Source organism: Porites lutea, chromosome 13, assembly GCF_958299795.1.
Source record: "Porites lutea chromosome 13, jaPorLute2.1, whole genome shotgun sequence".
Taxonomy (NCBI): Eukaryota; Metazoa; Cnidaria; class Anthozoa; order Scleractinia; family Poritidae; genus Porites; species Porites lutea.
In genome coordinates, this window is record NC_133213.1 from 12,858,257 (window position 1) to 12,877,578 (window position 19,322).

Genomic DNA, 19,322 nt, shown 5'->3' on the forward strand with positions numbered 1-19,322 from the left:
GTTTGTAGCTGAATGCAAATCAGTGTTAAGAAGGTCTAAATTGAAATCACCCACTATGTAACACATTTTATTGTCCTGGTTACCCGATCAAGAAATTGCTGAAAAGATTCCAGGAATTCATGCAAATTAGCAGAAGGAGGACGATAAACTGTACCGATAATAAAGTTTTTAGCCTGGCTCTTGTTTCATTTTTCGCGCGGCCAAAACCGAGAATCCCGTTCCTCGGTTTTTCTTTGCTCCGAAACCAAACGGAAACGCTTGCTACGCAGGCTATAAAGTTTTTTCCATACAGATTTTCGATTTCAACAAAAACAGAGTCAAATAAGGCGGAGTTTGACGAGCACAAATCAGACATAATGTTAAAGTTGAAAGTGTCGCGTAAATAAAGGCCTGCACCTCCACCGAGCCTACCCACTCTATTCGATGAGATGAAACGAAAGCCAGTAATGTTTACATAATCTTCGTTAATATCATTTAGCCACGTTTCTGAGATACCTATAGCTGAAAACTCATGCTGCGAAGAATGTAAGAGTTGGGTAAATTTGTCAAAATTTTTAAGTAATCTACGAGCATTTAAATGCAAAAGCGAAAAATTGATAGCATCCTTCTTATTACCAATTAGGTCATTTGGTTCTGGCTCGTTATAGTAACTACATTTGGAAGTAAGATTTAGAAAATTACCATGTGGATCAATGTCACTGGATATTGCAGTATAGCAATTACTTATCGGGTTAAAGTATAGGCATTCTAATCTGTCATTATTAAAACGCACTGGGCCGTGAGCTAACTCATAAAGGGCAAGATTAAAAGACACATCGTCAAGATGATTAAAAGGAAATTCGCTCATATTAGCAAGGAATTGGATAAGGAGTCAACTTATCTGAGTTAAACTAGATCGAGGGTCTGTCTTTGATTATCAATTTATCCATCATAAAGTAGCCAATCTTTCCGGCTTGCTTTGCTTGTTTTAGTTTCACAGTTGATCTTTACGCCTTTGAAGAGTTTCAGCCGCAAGATCTTCATTGACAAACATTCCCGGCCCTCTGGCTTTACAATCCTCGCGGCCTTTAATATTGGATCCTTTTGCTTCCAGCTTACCAGGCGACAAATAACTGTACGAGGACGCGTAGATGAAGCGTTGTCGTCAGAGCACCGATTAACTTTGCCAGTACGATGAGCTCGCTCGATTTCCACCTTGAAAGGAAGATTGAGCATGAATTGTAGCGCCACTTTAGCTTTACTTTCAGTGTCTTCCCGAGTTTCATCGGGTTCCTCAGGGATTCCATCAATTCTAATATTGTTGCGACGTCTCTGGTTCTCGAGATATTCCATCTTGTCACAATGGAAATCTACCTGGGCTTGGACTTCTTACAGCTCTTTTCCAATCTTAGTCATCTGCTTGGTTACTGGTTTAGGTCTTCAACGTCTTTCTGGGTGAACTGTAGGCTAGATTTTAGCTCAGCCAGGTCTTTAATAACGCCATCAATTCTGCTGTTAACATTTGTCGACAAAGAATCAAATATTTTGCGAAACAACGATTCTTGCATTTTCATCATCTCATATACATACTCCTTAGTTAGCACAGTCGCCATCACCCTCTTGTTCTAATTCGTCGACGCCATCTTTGATAGTAAGGGACTCTTCATGAACTTGATCAGTTTTTTTACTTCTGTTTTTACGCGACGGTTTACTCATTTTATCGGCTTATTCAGCAGGAATCTTACTGATTTGACTTGAGATTCTAAATTTGTTTGATTAAATTTTGCAATGAATTTTCGGGAGCACAGCTCCACACGTCTGCACTCTCCACGCACACGTGCTGTGCTCATAGCAGGATTTACGTTATGTATATTTTGATTCAATCTGTCAACTGATTCTAGGTCCAACTAATGCGATTTTGATGGTCTTGGATCGAACAGCGTAGGATAGACACCTCGAGGCTTTCTGCCCTGGATGTCTGAGGAATGGCGGCGCTTAAAAAGTTTCTCTGTCATGATTGGCTTATGTTGTGCAGTCCTCTTTGCTGGTATTCCTTATTTTCTAGGTTTGGAGGTATAGCTACGGTTATCAGTAGGTTGAAATTTCTTGTTTCAGGATATTTCATCCAGTTTCCAGATTATCACTATCACACGACAGCAACAACCACTTTTTCCGGCTGGGCATATTTTGTCACCTTCGGCAACTTGAATTTTGGGTTGGCCGTTCCTCTAAAGTACCATTTTAACTTTGCATTTCACAGTTTTCCTGTAGGAGGACCAGAAAAGAGCTCTAAGTTAAATAACATCATCCTCGGAATTTGGACCCGCACACACTTGGAGGTAGTGAACAAATGAGAGCAAATGCTCAATCAACGGTGGGAAAGTTCTTGAAGTGGTTTGCTGCATGTTTCCCCATTTTCCCTTAGTTCTTCAATCTGTCTCGCTAACTGTGCTTTAGTGTTTAAAGCTCCTCTCTTGGTCACGGTCATATATTTTTAGATTTCCATTGCTTGCAGGTTCATGACCCTGAGTAACAAACTTTTGTATGAAAACATGTGTCTAAACCACTTTGTTAACCTGTAGTTAAAAATAAGAAGTATATACAGCTGATCGATCGCGCGAGGCCAGAAAAAAAACCCTACGTTTCCAACAAGTACGCGCGAGCGGTCAAACAAAAGGTCTGGAACGAGGCTGAAAACAGAGAGCGAGACTGGGGAGAGACGCGCTTCGCACACATAAGACTCTTACGCCACGCTTTACCGATTTCTTCACTGAATAAAAATTAACACTTCATAACATTTCACTTCGTTTATTTCGATCAGTCAACACCTTGAATCCAAAGTTAAAATTCAAAACGATCCTACAACAAATATCAACCACTACTGAAAGCCCTGTACCTTGAAGCGACTTTAACTTTCCTAAGGTTTTCAGCAAAACACTGCTCGATAGCTCAACTCTTCGGCGGTTCTTGGCAGCTATACGGAGCTATATGTTGCATATTCCAACTCTGCAAAGGGAAATTGTTTAACAGAAAAAAAAAACCACACACTATGTCTGAAAAGCGACATAAAATCTATAAATTTGCGAATTACCAAAATATAATAGTGAGAAACAGTCCCGCCTTCGACTGCCATGTTTTTGTTTTTGTCAAGACCGTTGATCTATGGCTTTTGACGTAATGCGCATGATCAGTACACAAATCCGCTGGCAAGACCCTTGCTGATCGCTTTGCAAGTTGTGAGAACATCATTTGGATTTCATTTAAGAGAATGTATGGGAAGAAGCTCCCCCTCCTCCCCCCCTGGTTGATATATTAGGAGATTACTTTGCTTAAACGATTTTAACAAATCACCTCCTTTTCTAACATCTGCAATAAAATTATGCATCATTGAGTGTTAAGATTGTTACCTTAACATCATTACTTTTAATTTACTTCCAACAGAACTGTGAAATTGCCAAAACACTGATTTCTACTCATACATTTTAATTAATTTTATGACAGCAAACATGTATCAGATATGGTTGTACTTATATTATAAGTTTCCGGAAGGTGAAATTCAAGGTCTGTTGAACTTGGTACGAGAGTGAATAAAGCATGTTTACGGAATTAATTTACTCGGTACGGCTTTAAAAAAATCAGCTCTTGTTAAAACTTCTAAAAACACTGAAAAATCTGTTTTTTTATACTTTGAAGCAAGTGAAAAAATTCGCGTACGTTGTACCGTTTGCAATAGTCGAATTAGGTCGTAAATGTCTTAAACCAGCAGCCACACTAAAATATGAATCCTTAAACAGCTGCATCACTGTACTCAGCGTTTGAATCATGAAGATATGTAAATGTTATGCTTCTAAATGCCTTTAGTCGTAATAAAAGATGACAAAATTGTGAAAAAAAATGGCGGTCTCAAAGTGCCCTTGTTTGACTTTAGCGCAGCAATGTTAATGTTATGTTTAGATGCCAAAATCTTACTGGTTTCTAGCAACAACACATAGTACCTTTAACCTTATTGGCCCCTGGAACACACTGGCACCCGAACACAAAAAGCCACAAAGATACATATGCTCAGACCACTGACATGTCAGCTATTTTTTCAAAAATTATAAAATAGCTCAAAAATGGATAAAAACGATGATAAAAAACGAATTAGAACATGGGAAAGAAAGCAGTGCCTGTTAGAAGTTGTTCAAAATTGCTACCTATGGTACTGATCTGAAGATACTTCGTGTGAAGCTATGTTAGGCCCCCTTTTCTTGGTTTGGCATCCATGCATAGCTTGAAAACTGCCCTTCAACACTGCTCATAATCCTTTAATTGTCTTGTCAGTAAGAGCGCCTTTTACCTGACATAAATTCAACTGAGTGGTCTCACCAGTTTTTTGATGATGTTTTAAGGTTACACTGTGGCACAAACTGTGTAGACACCTGAAGATATCCCTCATCATATCTTATTTTTAGCTTTTGTTAAAGTAGGAGAGGAATTTGCCAAAAAAGATGACGTCTTTTGTACAATGTTACTTTTCTTCTTTTCACATGCAATGCACTTGCCATTTGCACCTGCATGTAGGACATTTTTATTCAATAGAATATGGCAGCACTAAAAGTAAGAAAAGCTATTCACAACAACAACCAACCATTTTATTTGCCAACTTAAAAAACTTTTACCATACACAAAATAAATTAAAGTAGATCAGGCAAAAATCGACTCAGAATAGCAAAACCGAAACAAGCTGAGTAGTCACAATTATTAGATTACACCACTTTAGAATGGCAAAAAACTGTTATTGTTCCTATTTTTTCGCCATTCTGAGGCCTTAAAAGATTAAGTAAATATAAAATAAAAAGGGGAGCAAATATTATCCCCTTGAATTTGCAAGCAGCTGTTATATATATAATGATTTATAATGTCAATTTTGTTTTAGAATAAACCTGGTATAGTTAATTAATTAACAGGATTATTCTAAAACAAATTATCAAATTAAACTTTTGTAACACTGAGGATCTCAGTGCTACAAAGGTTTAAGGTAACATCTCAGCATCTCAAAGATAACCTGAGGCAACAATAGCATGTGTCTCAAGATTCCCATTAGCTGGTGATAACAAGGGGTGAAAGCCCATTATCTGCCATCAGAAGATGATAGAAATCTTGAGTGTGTTGGATTCTATTGCTTTAATATTAAAACCCTTCCGGTGTGCAAATTTACGTCGGAGCACTCTATGTTGATACATGTACTTAACAATAATGTTGAGAATTAGTATCAGCATTGTGAAATTTTGAGCTCAGCTCACACAAGAACGTTGAAGACGCCAAAATAAGAAAGCCGGTACTGAATCCCTTGCATGCTCAAGGTAGGCTCCCACCAAGGTGAAGTGCAGAATCAAGCCCTATCTTTGAGCTAACAGTTAGTGAAAGTGTCAGCCAATCAGAATGTGGGATTCAGGATTGCAATAGAATACTAGTTAATATGAAGGCATTTTTCCTACATGAGTCTTCTGGTGCTGTAATGACCTCAGGTTATTACATTTAGTGGCATTATTTAAAGTATGTAAAGGTTATCAACTTGGCAAGTTATAAGTGTTTTTTCCTGACCAGTAGATTCATAGAAAACTATTGTTTTTTTAGTGGGGACTATGATTTGTTTGACCGCATCCGAGGTCAGGACATCCGGCTTCTCAAGACGCTCAGAGTGAAGTACATCTGTGACTTGATGGTCGAAAAAAAGAAGGTCAAGTTTGGAATGAGGTTAGCTTGATTATGTTATGATCTGGAAAGAAATACCATCAAACCTGTATATAATGGCTCTGTTTCTAATGGTCACTGAACAACTTCACGAAAATTGCGTGTTATAATTATTTAGGTCAACCCCATTGTTATCTTTTTAAGGCGTCTGTTTGCAAGCTCATCAGTTGGGGATGAGAAGAAAATAGTCTTTTTTGCTCTTTAGTCCAATCTAAACGTAGTAAGATATATACTTTTAAGTTCGATAATTATGCCAACTCATATGAGTATAATCATACTTGTTATTACATGATATTGTGTTGAACATAAAAGTAAAATGCTTTTCACAAATGCATTACGGCAAAATGACCAGCATTAACTTGTGAACATTTTCAGGGTGACATCCTCAGAGAAAGTGGATAAAATTCAGCGATACTCAGATTTTGTTTTATGTTCAGTTCCCTATCCAGGTAAAGTGTCAATATTGCAGTTGTTGATACTCTTTTTAAGAAGCTATCAAACATATTCAATACATACATTTTGTAAAGCTCTTCTCCCTGACCTTTATCCCTTTTCTCCCCGCTTGCTTCTGTTTCGCAGTGGGTCATTTGTTGCAAGACAAGAAATAATCTCGAGCACCAACCTTAGAAATGTGAGAGTGTCTGTTTTGAGAATGTTTGTTTTATGTAAGTTTGAGTTTGGCAGTAACCCTATACTGTCATCATCTGTGCAATGTCATTTTTTCTTGTCTCTCTTTCCAAATATTCAGGTTGTGAATTTTTTCGAGATTTTAAAGATAATGAATACATTGCAGATGGTTTACATTTTAACTGGCAACAGGTAAATTTTACTGATGTCATTGGTATACGGTCACATGTATTAACTTTCTGTCAAAGGTAATTTGCGTTTACGCTTATCGTTTATCATTGTTATTCATTGAAAATATTTCTCCGTTTCTGATTGGCTAAAAGCACACGCGGCATGATTCACCATTACCAGCTACTGTTGACCAAATTTGGAAGAATTTTGCAATTAATGAACCGATGACGTCAAAAGTGCAGCACAGTTGCAGGTTAATGCACCGTTAACCAAGACGACCTGGGGACGAGGTTGGTTGTGAAAAGAAAAATGGCTGAACAGTTGGTGGAACATTTTACTCGTTTCACGATGAACTATTGTCTAAAAACATAGCAAGAAGACTACTCGACGGATAACATCTGCTATTTAGAGTATATTTGTAGACTTGAACAGCCCTTTATCTTATTATTTATTGTTTTAGTAAAATCCAGCTAGTTGGTCAAAAATATCGAGGCAAAACAACTTTAGCTTGTAAAACGCGATTCAGCCGCCATTGTTTTGGTCTTCAGAGCCGGCGCTTTTCGCTACTAGTGGTCTATAACAGATAGCCTGGTAATAGCTCATCCAATCAGAACGCAGCATTGATAATAGTCAACTAGTTGGATTTTACTAAAAAGAATTGTGCAGATCTCGGGGGCTGTTATCCGCCTCGATCTGCATAACTCTTCATATCCTACCCAGCCTCATTCATTAATTGCTAAATAACTTTTGATACACGTGATTTTTTGGTAGGATTATGTTGATACCAAATTTAATGTTCCTGATCTGTTGCTTGATCGCTCTGGAATTGAGTGGAATAATTATCAGGTAAGATGGCCACCATACTCTAACTGACCCGGCTGCAGACATCTTTATGAACAAAGATGTCAGTAAGAGATGTCAGTCTGTTAAGAAGATGTTTAGGGTGTTGGAGAAATGTTGAAATGAATAACACTATTCAAACCTACATGCATTTACATAGTTAGTGATGATAAGAAATCTCTATAAATCACCCAGCTACACTTTATGAATCAAGCTTGACCCACCCATCACGTGAAAGTGCCCTACAACATCAGCTTGTTGTAGGGTGTAATTAAAATTTTACATGTAATTTTATTTCATTGCTTTATTTTCTGTTGTTGTTCTTCTAGTCATGGGATCTGGTGACACTAACTCAGAACTATCTCCATCTTCTAATAAGCTGCATCAAAGATGGTAAGTACCTGCTGCTGAATCTAAGGTGTTGATGGAAACTGTCAGAAAAAACCATATCATTTAGTGGCTGTCAGTTGTCCTATTCAGAGCTGTCACTAAGGCTACTTTGATAGAAGACAAGTGAAAAATAAAACCAAAAGAACTTCCTAGCTGTTCAATTCCTGTCTACTAATTGCTTATACTCCGCAACTTGAAACTTTAGTAACAACCCTGATTATTACAGGTTAAGGTGGAACATCAATACATGTACTCTGCAAGTAGTATATAGTAGTGATGAAATTATCCTGTGTTGTGGAGGAAACTCATTACTTTACAGATCGAGAAATATATTAACACCAAAGGTGTTATAGCCTTTTCAGCTTTAGCCCATGAATAAAATGCAGTGGAATCCCATTATCCCGTTTGATACATTGAATCATCATATTCTTTTATCTAAGCTCTACAATTACGGTATCAGAGGTGTCGTGCACAACTGGTTCAAATTATGCCTAACAAACTGTAAACAAACAATGCTCGTTAATTGCACTATATCAGACAAAGAAGTAACACTCTATGTGGTCCCCCAGGGTTCAATACTTGGACTGCTTTTATCCTTCCTGTACGTTAATGATATCCACAAATCAAGTAGTGTGTTTTTTGTTTGCCGATGCATGTTGTATGTTAACAAAACTTACGCAAACTTGAAGTCAAAATTAACACTCAACTTGGAAATCTTTGTGATTGGCTAAGAAATCTAACTTTGTAATTTGACCGCATCAAAAATCCTTACCATTTATTCCTCACATTACTCTTCTTGATAATGAAGCAAATACGCAAAAACGTCTTGACATGAAGGAATAATTTAAATACTTAGGAGGTTATATTGACGCTGAACTATCCTGGAAACACCATATCGAGCACATATTCAGAGAAATCAGTAAATGCCCTCTGTAGTTAGGAGCATCCGTCGTTAACTTGAACGTGCTTCTTAGGTCACTTGGAACATCTTGATGATAAACTTCAACTATCAACAACAATAAACGGTTAAACTACAAAAACTTAAATGGTATAGATCTTGTTTGCTGGAAGAAGGGAATGGCATGGTCCGTAGGTTCAGCGGAAAACATTTTTCGAAGTGCTCGTTTCTGACGAACCAAGAATTTGTTTATATGGACTTTGGCACCTTGGCCCCAAACGCAAATACCGTAGATTAGATAGGGCGACATTAGGGACTTAACAACTGCGTCGCTAAAATAGAGGTTGGGTGCCTGGGGTATCTAGGGGCTTCCACTATTGGCAGCCAGCCCCTGGATTGAAATAATGCCCCCATGACTGGAACAACAGTGCAACCCAGCCATGAGCCCCCGCACCAAAGGAAAGGAACAGGCACCGGTCACACTGAAAACATCAGTGGAGAAAAAACAACAAAGACTAGGTAGAGGAAGGGGAAAGAAAATGGCTGAAAAAAACCAGCACGAAGAAAAACTGAACGCGCCAATGAATCACATGATCGATGTAGCCAGCTACTGGGCATGTGCATGCCAAAGACCGCTGACCTCAGGCACTTAAGGTGCTCTTAGTTGTTAACTCCTTTAAATTGCATTTAAATGCATTTAACAACTGTTATAAGTAAAGGTTTTCTAAAACTTAACAGTAAAAATCACGGATAAAAAACGACGTTTTGAACGATGTTCGGTCATTTTCAAGTAAGTAAGAGAAAAGTTAAAAGAATTAGCATATATATATGTAAGGTGTAAAAATATGTTAAGAACTATAAAAATGTTGGAAAGTGATAAAAGAATGAAATAAAGCATGCAGAAAAAGACAGCAACAGTAGAATCTAATTAAAAGAGCTATTTAAAAGCTTTTGCACGAAGTGAGTCTGATTGTACATTGAGACTAGGAACACCAGGCTGTCAAATTTGCTTTTACACTTCTTTAAAATGCTAAAATTATTACTAAGACCTGTAGGTGCTGAAGAATGTTTAACACGAAAGTGCTGGCCAATGGATGAACTTGCTCTTTTGTGTTCCTTAATTCGCTGGTGTAAGTGGCGAGATGTGTAACCAACGTAACCGGCATCGCACAGGTCACATTCAAATTTGTAAACAAGATATTGCTGGTTAACAAGAGGTGGCTTAGCTTCTCGCACTTTCAGATCGCGTCCAATCTTTTTGCTGACAAACACTGGGGACACGGTCGTGTGACCGTTATGCCAAACATCTGCGGAGAATCTTCTTGAGACTGGGGAGTCCAAAGAAACCTAGGCAACAGGCAGCCCACAGCATGACGTACTCTGAGTTGTGGGTATCCAAGGAACGCTGGATAATACGCATGAAGTCGGCTGTCACTGACTGGCGTTGTGGGAGAGTTGAGCCTTGATGGCGCTTAATGCCTGGGAGAAGACGCTGAAGTTGGAGGCTGTTCACCAAGAGATCGGGGAAACCCTGATCGATGTGCAAGGAACGTATCGCCGAGAGATAAACCTTTATTAAGGAGTGATATAAACGATCCGCTCGGTAGGAACAATAACGAAGCAAGGTTTGTTCATTAGTGGACAGTAAAGAACCATTTGAAGTGACACAGCCTCTAAAGTACAGAAACCAATGAACTGACGCTGCGCTCAACGATACACCCGTCGGGTTGAGGTAGCCAGACCATTGGAGAGATAAAGTTGGCACTTTTGATCTAAATTACAGGCAGCTGGGCTAGGACCAAAGGGGTTACTGGTGTTGCTGTGGGAGACGCATAAGGCGCCAGCTGATGGAACCCGCCGAAATGCAAAACGAGAAATGGCGTCAGCCATAGCATTTGATTTTCCAGGAATGTGACGAGAAGCAAACACAAAGGAGTGACGGGGCGCCAACAGGGAGAGGTGACGAAGCAGCACCATCAAGTTCGAATCTCGTGATGTATGGGACCGCAACACCTCAACCATTGCTTTATTGTCAAAACAGAAGTCCACCCGCTTTGCAAACCATGGATGACCCCACAGGGAGGCCGCCAAAACAATCGGAAAAAGTTCTATGTAGGCAATGGATAAGGGCATCTGTAACGGAGACCATCTCCCCGCCAACCAGTCTTTAACTAAAATAGCTCCGTATCCGACAGAGCAGCATCAGAGGAGACATGAAGATCTGGAATGGGAGCGCAACGAGGAGACAACAGAAAACTGTACCCGTTCCATGACTGGAAGAATTCGAGCCACCACGACAAATCCAAATGAAAGTCTCTATTAAGCTTATTAAGCTTATAGGATGGTACTCTCTGCGAAAAGCTGAGAGCAGATTGATCATACGGCGGAGGAAGGTACGATCAGAAGGGACGAGTTTGCATGCATGTTGAAGATTGCCAATTAAAGACTCCAACTCCTTCCGTGTGCAATGGCCTTTTTGTGACCAGGAGACCAGGGGTGTGTGGATACGATCAAATTTTTCTTGCAGGAGGCGCGCCTGCAGCAGGAGAGAGTCGAGTTCTATGCCTAAAAACAGTCAGGAGAGTAGAGGGACCCTCCAACTAGTCAGGGTGAATGGGAATCCCCCAATCCTGGAATTGCTGAACACAAGTGTCTAGGTTCCGTTGGGACGTCTGAGACTTAGGTGGACCCAGGGTGTGGAAATCGTCCATATAATGAAGGAGAAAGCTCATGTCATACTTTTTTTGAGGACCCATTCCGCTACGTCCGCAACTGAAGAAAAAATGTAAGGCGCTGAAGGCAAACCAAAAAGGTAAGGCCATGTCCACAAAGTAATTGCCTTGCCACTGCATGCCAAGAAGGTGACGATCATTGGGGTGTACAGGAGTAATGCGCTAGGCACTTTCCACATCAAACTTCGCAAGTAAAGTGCCCCGACAGAGCGACATGATCCTGTCAACAATGTCATCCACTTTCATATATTGGACCATGAAAGGGTCTTTTTCTAATGCCGTTATTCACGCTGTGACCATCAGAACTAGCAAGATCCAGAATCAAGCGCCATTTGCCTGGCAGGTGTTTTTTGGGGATGACTCAAAAACAACTGATGTGATGGTGAGGTATTGGAGGGGAAGAGAAGGGGCCAGCAACGCGCCCCTTAGCTAACTCAGTGTGAAGGTAGTCGTCAATGACCGAGGGCTGAAGACTAGCAAAGGGCATATTCTGTGTGGCCGATTTCTAGGAGACCGAAGCAAGGTCGAAATCAACACGAAACCCATTCTGAAGACCATGCAAGACATAGGTTATTAAAGATTGATCTGGGTGTGTGAGCATTTCCTTGTTTAATTTTTCCACTGTTATAGAAGAAACTTTGTATGAAGGAAGCAGCGGCTGATGCAGTGACAGAGCCAATGCAGACGAGCAGGAATCATCGAAAGAACAAGAAATTCAGGGCAGTCCAATCTTCTGGGAATCAACACCAGTTAACGCAAAGTGGAACAAGGAACAGTCAAAGAACTACTAACGCTATATTTACACAAGAGGGGGCTGTAATCTGCAAGGCAACCTTGTTGTTAACGCCGACTGCGTTTTCCCCCAGGGACCGGGAACGCTGAGACCCCTTGTAGGCTTGAAAGGTGCAGTTGGTAAGGGGGTGTTGACCATCGTATCTTTCGCAGACATGACGATACCGACATTGACCCAGAGACCAGCGGCAAGCACCATCATTCCAGGATCGACAGTGCTGAATGGGGTCATAGGAATCGCTGAGGCAGGATGTTCAACGAGGCTGAGGTATGGGGCAGAGAAGTCGAGCGAGGTGCCGATTGACCAGTAACGGTACCGGGTGCACGAATGTGGAAGTTGTGTAAGTCCAGGTTCATCTTAGACCAATCGGCTAGAAGAGAGGCTGCAGCATCCTTCCAGAATGCCATGTCGTAATTCAACCAAGATGGTCCAGGAAACTGACAAGTCGTCTGGAGGATCGGTAACTTATACTGTGTAGTTTTTTGCCAGCGAGAAGGGTAAGTACTGCAGAAGATCCACCCGTCTGGTAAATAGGAAAGGCCTGAATCCACGTGAGAATGTCGGTGATCTCTACCACCCTTTTCTTGGCAGGGGCAACAAGTAGTTTGCCTTCTAAATAGGTATCAGGCTAGGCCTCTTGGGCGCGCATGTTCTCCGCTAGGAGATCCGCAAGCTCAACGAAGGCGCCACTGGTTATTTTGGCCACCAGTCTTCCCAGGACTGGCGCGTAGCCGGGGCCAACTACAAACACTTTCCCGACCGAAGGCGCCAAGGTCGGGCTGTTACTCGTCGGTGCCAAGGGAGAATCGAACAAGGATGGTGCCGACGAAGCCGGGACGGGCGGCTGAGAAGCATGAGGGACCACGGGAATACTAATAGACGAATAAGTAGAAAGAAACGACGGCACAGTCACACTACCCGCTAAAGAAGACGAGCGACAACCAGTCGAGGTCGATGTATGAGTCCACGGCACATTTATCGCGGAAGATGCCGCGTGGGAATTGCCAGACGTACTGCTGGAAGAATTTGGCGCTCCGTTCTCCCGAAAAGCCGCCAACAACAGAGGAAGCGACTGCTGAAAACCTTGGGAAATGGCCTGTGACAGATTTTCCGCTGACATGGCGACCAAAGAGGGCGACGATAATACCGAAGTAAAGGAGGACGATGATGTGGAAACTGATTTAGTCGAGGGGGCTGCTTCTCCACTCGTAGACGAAGCGGGACCGTGCGGATCCAACGAAGCCGAGATGCTGTTAAGCGTTGTTTGAAGACAAATCTTCGAGGAAACAGACACAAAAACAAGGAAAAAGGAAAAGAACCGCTCACAGAGAAGAAAAACAAAGAAAATGGCTCAAAGAAACCAACACGAAGGGAAACTGAACGCGCCAATGAATCACATGATCGCTGTAGCCAGCTACTGGGCATGCACATGTCAAAGACTGCTGACCTCAGGCACTTAAGGTGCTCTTAGTTGTTAACTCTTTTAAATTGCATTTAAATGCTTTGAAATATGCTCAGTAGAGTTTGACAAGGAACGAAATGCCTTAATTTAGATGATTGGAAGGAAGTAGAACTTGCAAAATTGTGTTTTGGCTCACTGATTTTACGTCACAGGCCGTTGACATCAAATATGAAGCAAATAATCCCTAAAAGTTACATAATTGCTCTAAATATCTAGAAAAACTGTTAAACCACCACTTGAGATAAAGACTCAAGGCTATGATGTCAATGGTGTTAATGTATTCCTCCAGAAAGCAATGAGATTCCTACCTGGTTCAAAAGGATGATTTCATCCCTGTTATACTACTACTGCATCTCAGCATTACCCCATATAACATATCCTTCTCTTTGCTCTTTTCCCTTCCACTGAATGCTTTTAATACAATTTTTCTCAGTTTTGGACATTTCCTTTAGCCTGAATTTCATCCGATTACTTCGAGTCGTTATTACTCCCTCAGTAAAGTCTGAATCGACTGGCCGTTAATGCCGTCCGGTGACGTCACTACTCCTTTGCTTTAATTCGTGCAAAAAGTTAAACACGAATTTCAAGTGGCAAACCAAGAAATATCGTTTGGAAATGTCTGCTTGATACAGACTGGCTTTACTTTTTTCGATCGTAATTCATGTTTAACGTTCAAACAATCAACTGCTTGCAGTACTCTGATCCGGTTGTAATTCTATAATCAAACTCGGTCGCAATCACGCAATGAAATAAATACACACACAGAACACTTAGTTCAACAGCACAACGGGTTGCTGTAATTGAAAAGAAGCCATTTGGTCGTTAACAACAAAAAAAAAGAAAACAAGGAAACAACAAAGAAAATGCTAACAGAATCAGTACACTTGACGGTAAAAATAGTTAAAAAAGTTCGAAATACAATCTTTGTCTCAGAAACTTCGCATAAACAAAATCACTGCGGAAACCACAAAGCGGCGCTAAGTGAAAAACCTACCGACTCTCCGCAATAATTCTTCATTGGCAGTTCAATTTAGCATTTCAGGTTCGAAGACGAGGGCAATTTTGCTGTTTACGATAAAGATTCTCGAAATGTTTGAACTCCACACAAGCAAGCAGGGGATGTGATCCGCTGAATCCCAAGCGACAATCCCGCTAAAATTTCTCACAGCCAATCAAAATCACTACCCAGTTTTCGGGTGGTGATGACGTCACTGGACGGCATTTACGACTCGAAGCAATCGGCTGAAATTCAGGCTACATTTCCTTGAGTTATCACTGCATTCCCTAACCCATGGTTTACTCTCTTTCCTTTTTAGTTCCATTCCTCTTATCCTCTTCCATTTCGTTGTTATTTTTTACTCAATTTAGGTGAAGGTGGATTATTAATACATTGTATCTCAGGATGGGACAGAACTCCTTTATTTGTGTCTCTTCTTAGAATGTCATTGTGGGCGGTAAATCATTTTCTTTTCATTATAATTTCAACTGTACCATTTATTTACAATGTTTAAAAGGACTTCCATAAGTTTCAAATTAATAAATACGTGCAGCACTTTTCTAACTATTAATCGAAGTGAAGTGAAAACTTTTCGACCCAGAAGTACTGAATATCCAAGAAGTGTGGCTATAAAAGGGCCTTTACATAGTAAACGTCAAACACATCTACTTAATGCAAATTGCAATTTGTTTGTCTTCAAGGGTGCAGTTAAATTGGAATCCAACCCGCTTATGTATCTCACATTGTCTTACAATGAGTATCAATAACTTTTCTATTTTCAGAAATTGTATGTAAACTTGGTGTGTTTTCGCCTAAAATCACAGTATTAAGAAGACTGTCCACTGATATTTTTTCTTTCTTTGTTTTCGACAAATTTTCCGAGCGCGAAGGGCGTGAAAAAGATTTGCCCACCCCACCCCCTTGTGCTAGCGGTCAATAAATCTCTCGCGGTTTTTATTTTCATACGCGCGCTCGACGATCTCTAGAGAAAATAGAGGGTCTTTGAACAGACTAAGGGTGTGTTCGATTGACGTTATTCCGGAAGAAGAATGAATGGAATAAACTCTAGAAAGTACGTGTTTTAACTTTCATCGTATTGCAATGTTTACAAAACTGCTTGAAAGAAAATATTCCGCTGTATATAAAGATTGATTGGTACAAAATTCACGGTGGAAGAGATTTGTAACAAACCTTTTACGTATTCTTATTCTAGAATACGATCAAAAGAGCGCACCCTACACTTTAAGCTGCTGCCTGATGTTTTTCTTCTTGGGTTTCAGGATGGCCGTATTCATCAATCCCTTAGTGCTGTAGAGGTTCTCTTTCTTACAGTTGCTTATGACTGGTTTTTATTTGGGTAAGATTAAATTCTGCTTGGTTTAGCAATGAAGATGTTACTTAACTTTTAGACAATTAGTACCTTCCTTACTGCCTCAGTCATACAAATTGCTGGAGCAATTAACAGAGTTTTGTGACTCATGAATTAGTTCCTTAATGTAAGTACAGGTAATCACATGATTTCGAGTGCAATTTGGAATAAATAAGCACGAGTAAATTTTTTCAAAGGCTAACAAAATTGCACGAGCCCGTAGGGCGAGTGCAATTTGTGGTCTTTGAAAAAATTTACGAGTGCTTATTTATTCCAAATTGCACGAGAAAAATCATGTGATTACTTATTAATAATATTCATGAAAAAATTGCGAGATAGCTTTAAAATCTCTTTAATAGGGAGTCAACCCGCGTAAACTACGTGCAAAAATAAATTATTCAAATGCTGCAAATATCATCACACGTGCAGTCAAAACAACATTTTGCTCGATGTTTTTAAAGTTTGCAAGCTGCAGAAACGGGCTGAACAGTTCATGGAATTGTTCAATGTGTTTGAAATAAAGATTCTGGGTTATTACCTCGAGTTTTCCGCTTTTGCAGAGAATTTCTTCTTCCTCCTCTGATACTTGCCGAGCTTTGTTTGGGCGCTTACCACGGCCAGCCAAGCGAAGCTGTTTCGCTTTTTCCTCCAACACCTCTTTGGAAGAACTAAATTCTCGGTCACGTACAATGGACAGGGTGCAGCCTTTGTTCTTTAAGTGTCTATCAAGCGATGCCTTCATTACTTTAAGGCTTTCTGGTTCATAATCTTCACCTTTTTTGTATTGTTTACTTCGGCGTAGAAATGCTCGAGCAAAGTGTTAAGCTCAGCCGGCTCATAATTTTCTATTTCATCAGTAATTACCTTACCTACGCACCAATTCTTCCAAAAAGAGAGCCAAAAACCAGTGCTTTTCGCAGTGTTTTCCTTTTTAGAGCGGTTTTTCAGCTCCTCTACAGTTGTTTCGGTCGCAAAAGCAAATGTGCTGCAAACGCCAACCATTGCGGTTTTTGCTCGAAACTGGTCCGGAGCGGATCAAAATTTTGCGCCATTTAGATGGCGCATTTGATTGGCTCTCAGTGAGTTCCTTTGTTTTTTAGCCAATCAGAATGTCACGTTTGTTACTCTTTTCTGCACTAAATTACCTTTTTTCTGCACTCAATTACCTTTTTTCTGCACTGTGTTACCTAAAAACTGCATTCCTCTTAGCCAATCACAATCGAGAAATTTTTTCATGTATATTATTATATTCGGTAAAAGCCCGCTTGTTAGAACCTACATTTTTCGAAGTTTGTCACAAAGGTTCTTGTATTTTGGGGCAGTTATTGGTAATTTAAGCTAAGCAGGTTCTTAATTAGGTTACGTTTAGGTTCGTAATTTCTATGGAGGAGATATAGTTGCTGACTATCAGAAAAATAAATATACTTGGGTTTGAGCCTTGTATTTTCCCACATTGTGATTGTCAATGTTTAATATTCATCACTAGTAAAACTCAATCATCGCATAAAGCAATTACGAATAGATAGAAATAGCAAAGAAATTAATCTGGCTAAACTCAATTCGAGAATTATCATAACAAGAGCATGTTTCCTGTAATGTGATATTTGAAAGGCCATTCCTCGCGAACGCAAACACACGTTTTTGAAAACAAGACGCTGTGGGAGCGTATATTTGGGCGTCGATGTACTACGGATGTGTGAGAAGTGCAGTAGCGACATGTATTTTAGAGGTTGGTTGAGATGTGTGAAGTGGAAGGCGTGGAGTTATATTGCACGTGGATTGGTGAGATAATGGCTGTGGTTTGTTAATCAGTGAATCTGGTTTCTCGTTGAATTTAATATGAAGTACTGTAACAAAAAAATTTTTTTTGGAAGGTAAAAGTGATTTTAGGTGTTGCAGTGAGTTAGTTGTGGGAGTGCTTATTTGCTTATGAAGGGATAGTGTAGTTACAGTCTGTTGAAATGAAGTGGTTGCGAAAGATCTTCTCAATAGTAAAACATACTTGTACTTATTTTAAACGTTGTTAGGCTTTGTGTTTAGGATTGTTTTTGATTATTTGTATGGAGAGAACATGTATAAGGGAAAGTTCATTTCACATAGTGAAGGGGTTATAAAGATGTTGAAGGGAGGGCTGAAATTTTCTGTGTGTGTGTGTGTTCGGGGGGCTTAGAAAAATCGGTGGTAGCACAGTGGAGAGCATACAATCTGGCAGTATACAACTAAGGGCCTGATTACATGAGTCGGGCTGGCTCACTTTGCAGAGTTCTCGGCACCTTAGTTAAACGCAACAAGAATCAACTTTGCGATTATATGACAACCGAGCCAACCCGGTCAACTGGGATTTCAGTATTGTGATGCCGGGATCCCGGGTGGAAATTTTCCAAGTAATCACGCTCGCCGGGCTGCCCTGCTAATGAATCAAGCGAGAAACAGGACAGTGGGTCACACACTGCTCATACGCATTGCTTCCAATCTCTATTTAAAAATGGAAGCTCCGGGTTGGTCCTTTTCCTGTAGTATGGGATGATAGTCACCTCGGCGGAGCTAGCCAACCCCGCTCATACTGTGAGTTATATTATTACGCAGTTGCACGTGAAAGCTTTGGAATTTGCCACTTTCTTGGTTCGTGTATGAGATAATACGACTTAATCTAATTAACTCAGCGGTCTAAAAATAACTGTCATGAACGCAGTTTGCACGTGAAGATGTTTTACTCTGTCCCTTTTACCGTTCGAACGTGAAAGAATGCAACTTGTTGCGAAATCACCTTAACAGCTGCTCGGAATCTGCAAGCCAATTGGATTGCTACGCAAATCGGAAAACAATTGTAAACAAGAACGCTCTTAGAAGCCGCGAATCTCGCATTCTTGGAGATAAGTTTTATTGTCAGCTGGCGCTGTTATGCCACTTTTTCGTATGGACTACAAAACGAGTGTTATATGTCATAATGTAAATACTTAAAAGGTAAAAATTGCAAGGAGAAACAGGCTGCACATCTCAGCTTCACACCAGTGTGAAGCCTTTGAAACCTTCTGCATACTGATATTGCTCCAGTGAGGAGAATTCTTTCAGGGATTAACACTCAAAAAATTGAACGATGATTTAAATCAGTATAAATAAATATTTTTTAGTAAATCCCTCTAGTGGTCTGTTATCAATGCTGCGTTATGATTGGTTGAACTACTAATAGGCATGTTATAGCCTACTAGTAGCGAAAAGCGCTGGCTTTGAAAACAAAAACAATGGCAGCTGAATCGCGTTTTGCTAGCTAAAGTTGTTTTCTCCCCATATTTTTGACCAACTAGTTGGATTTTATTCCTCTCGCCCT

General features: G+C 40.2%; 1 protein-coding gene across 1 annotated transcript in view; it reads left to right on the plus strand.

The window, feature by feature from the left end:
* The window catches only part of LOC140922218 (phosphatidylinositol-3,5-bisphosphate 3-phosphatase MTMR14-like), a 46,372-nt gene that overhangs the window by 15,212 nt on the left and 11,838 nt on the right, over positions 1-19,322 (plus strand). Inside the window, exons 7-13 of the mRNA XM_073372202.1 lie at positions 5,599-5,718; positions 6,091-6,164; positions 6,464-6,534; positions 7,285-7,359; positions 7,683-7,746; positions 14,997-15,082; positions 15,906-15,982. Of these exons, the coding sequence (XP_073228303.1) occupies positions 5,599-5,718; positions 6,091-6,164; positions 6,464-6,534; positions 7,285-7,359; positions 7,683-7,746; positions 14,997-15,082; positions 15,906-15,982 (567 nt within the window). The remainder of the gene's footprint in view (positions 1-5,598; positions 5,719-6,090; positions 6,165-6,463; positions 6,535-7,284; positions 7,360-7,682; positions 7,747-14,996; positions 15,083-15,905; positions 15,983-19,322) is intronic.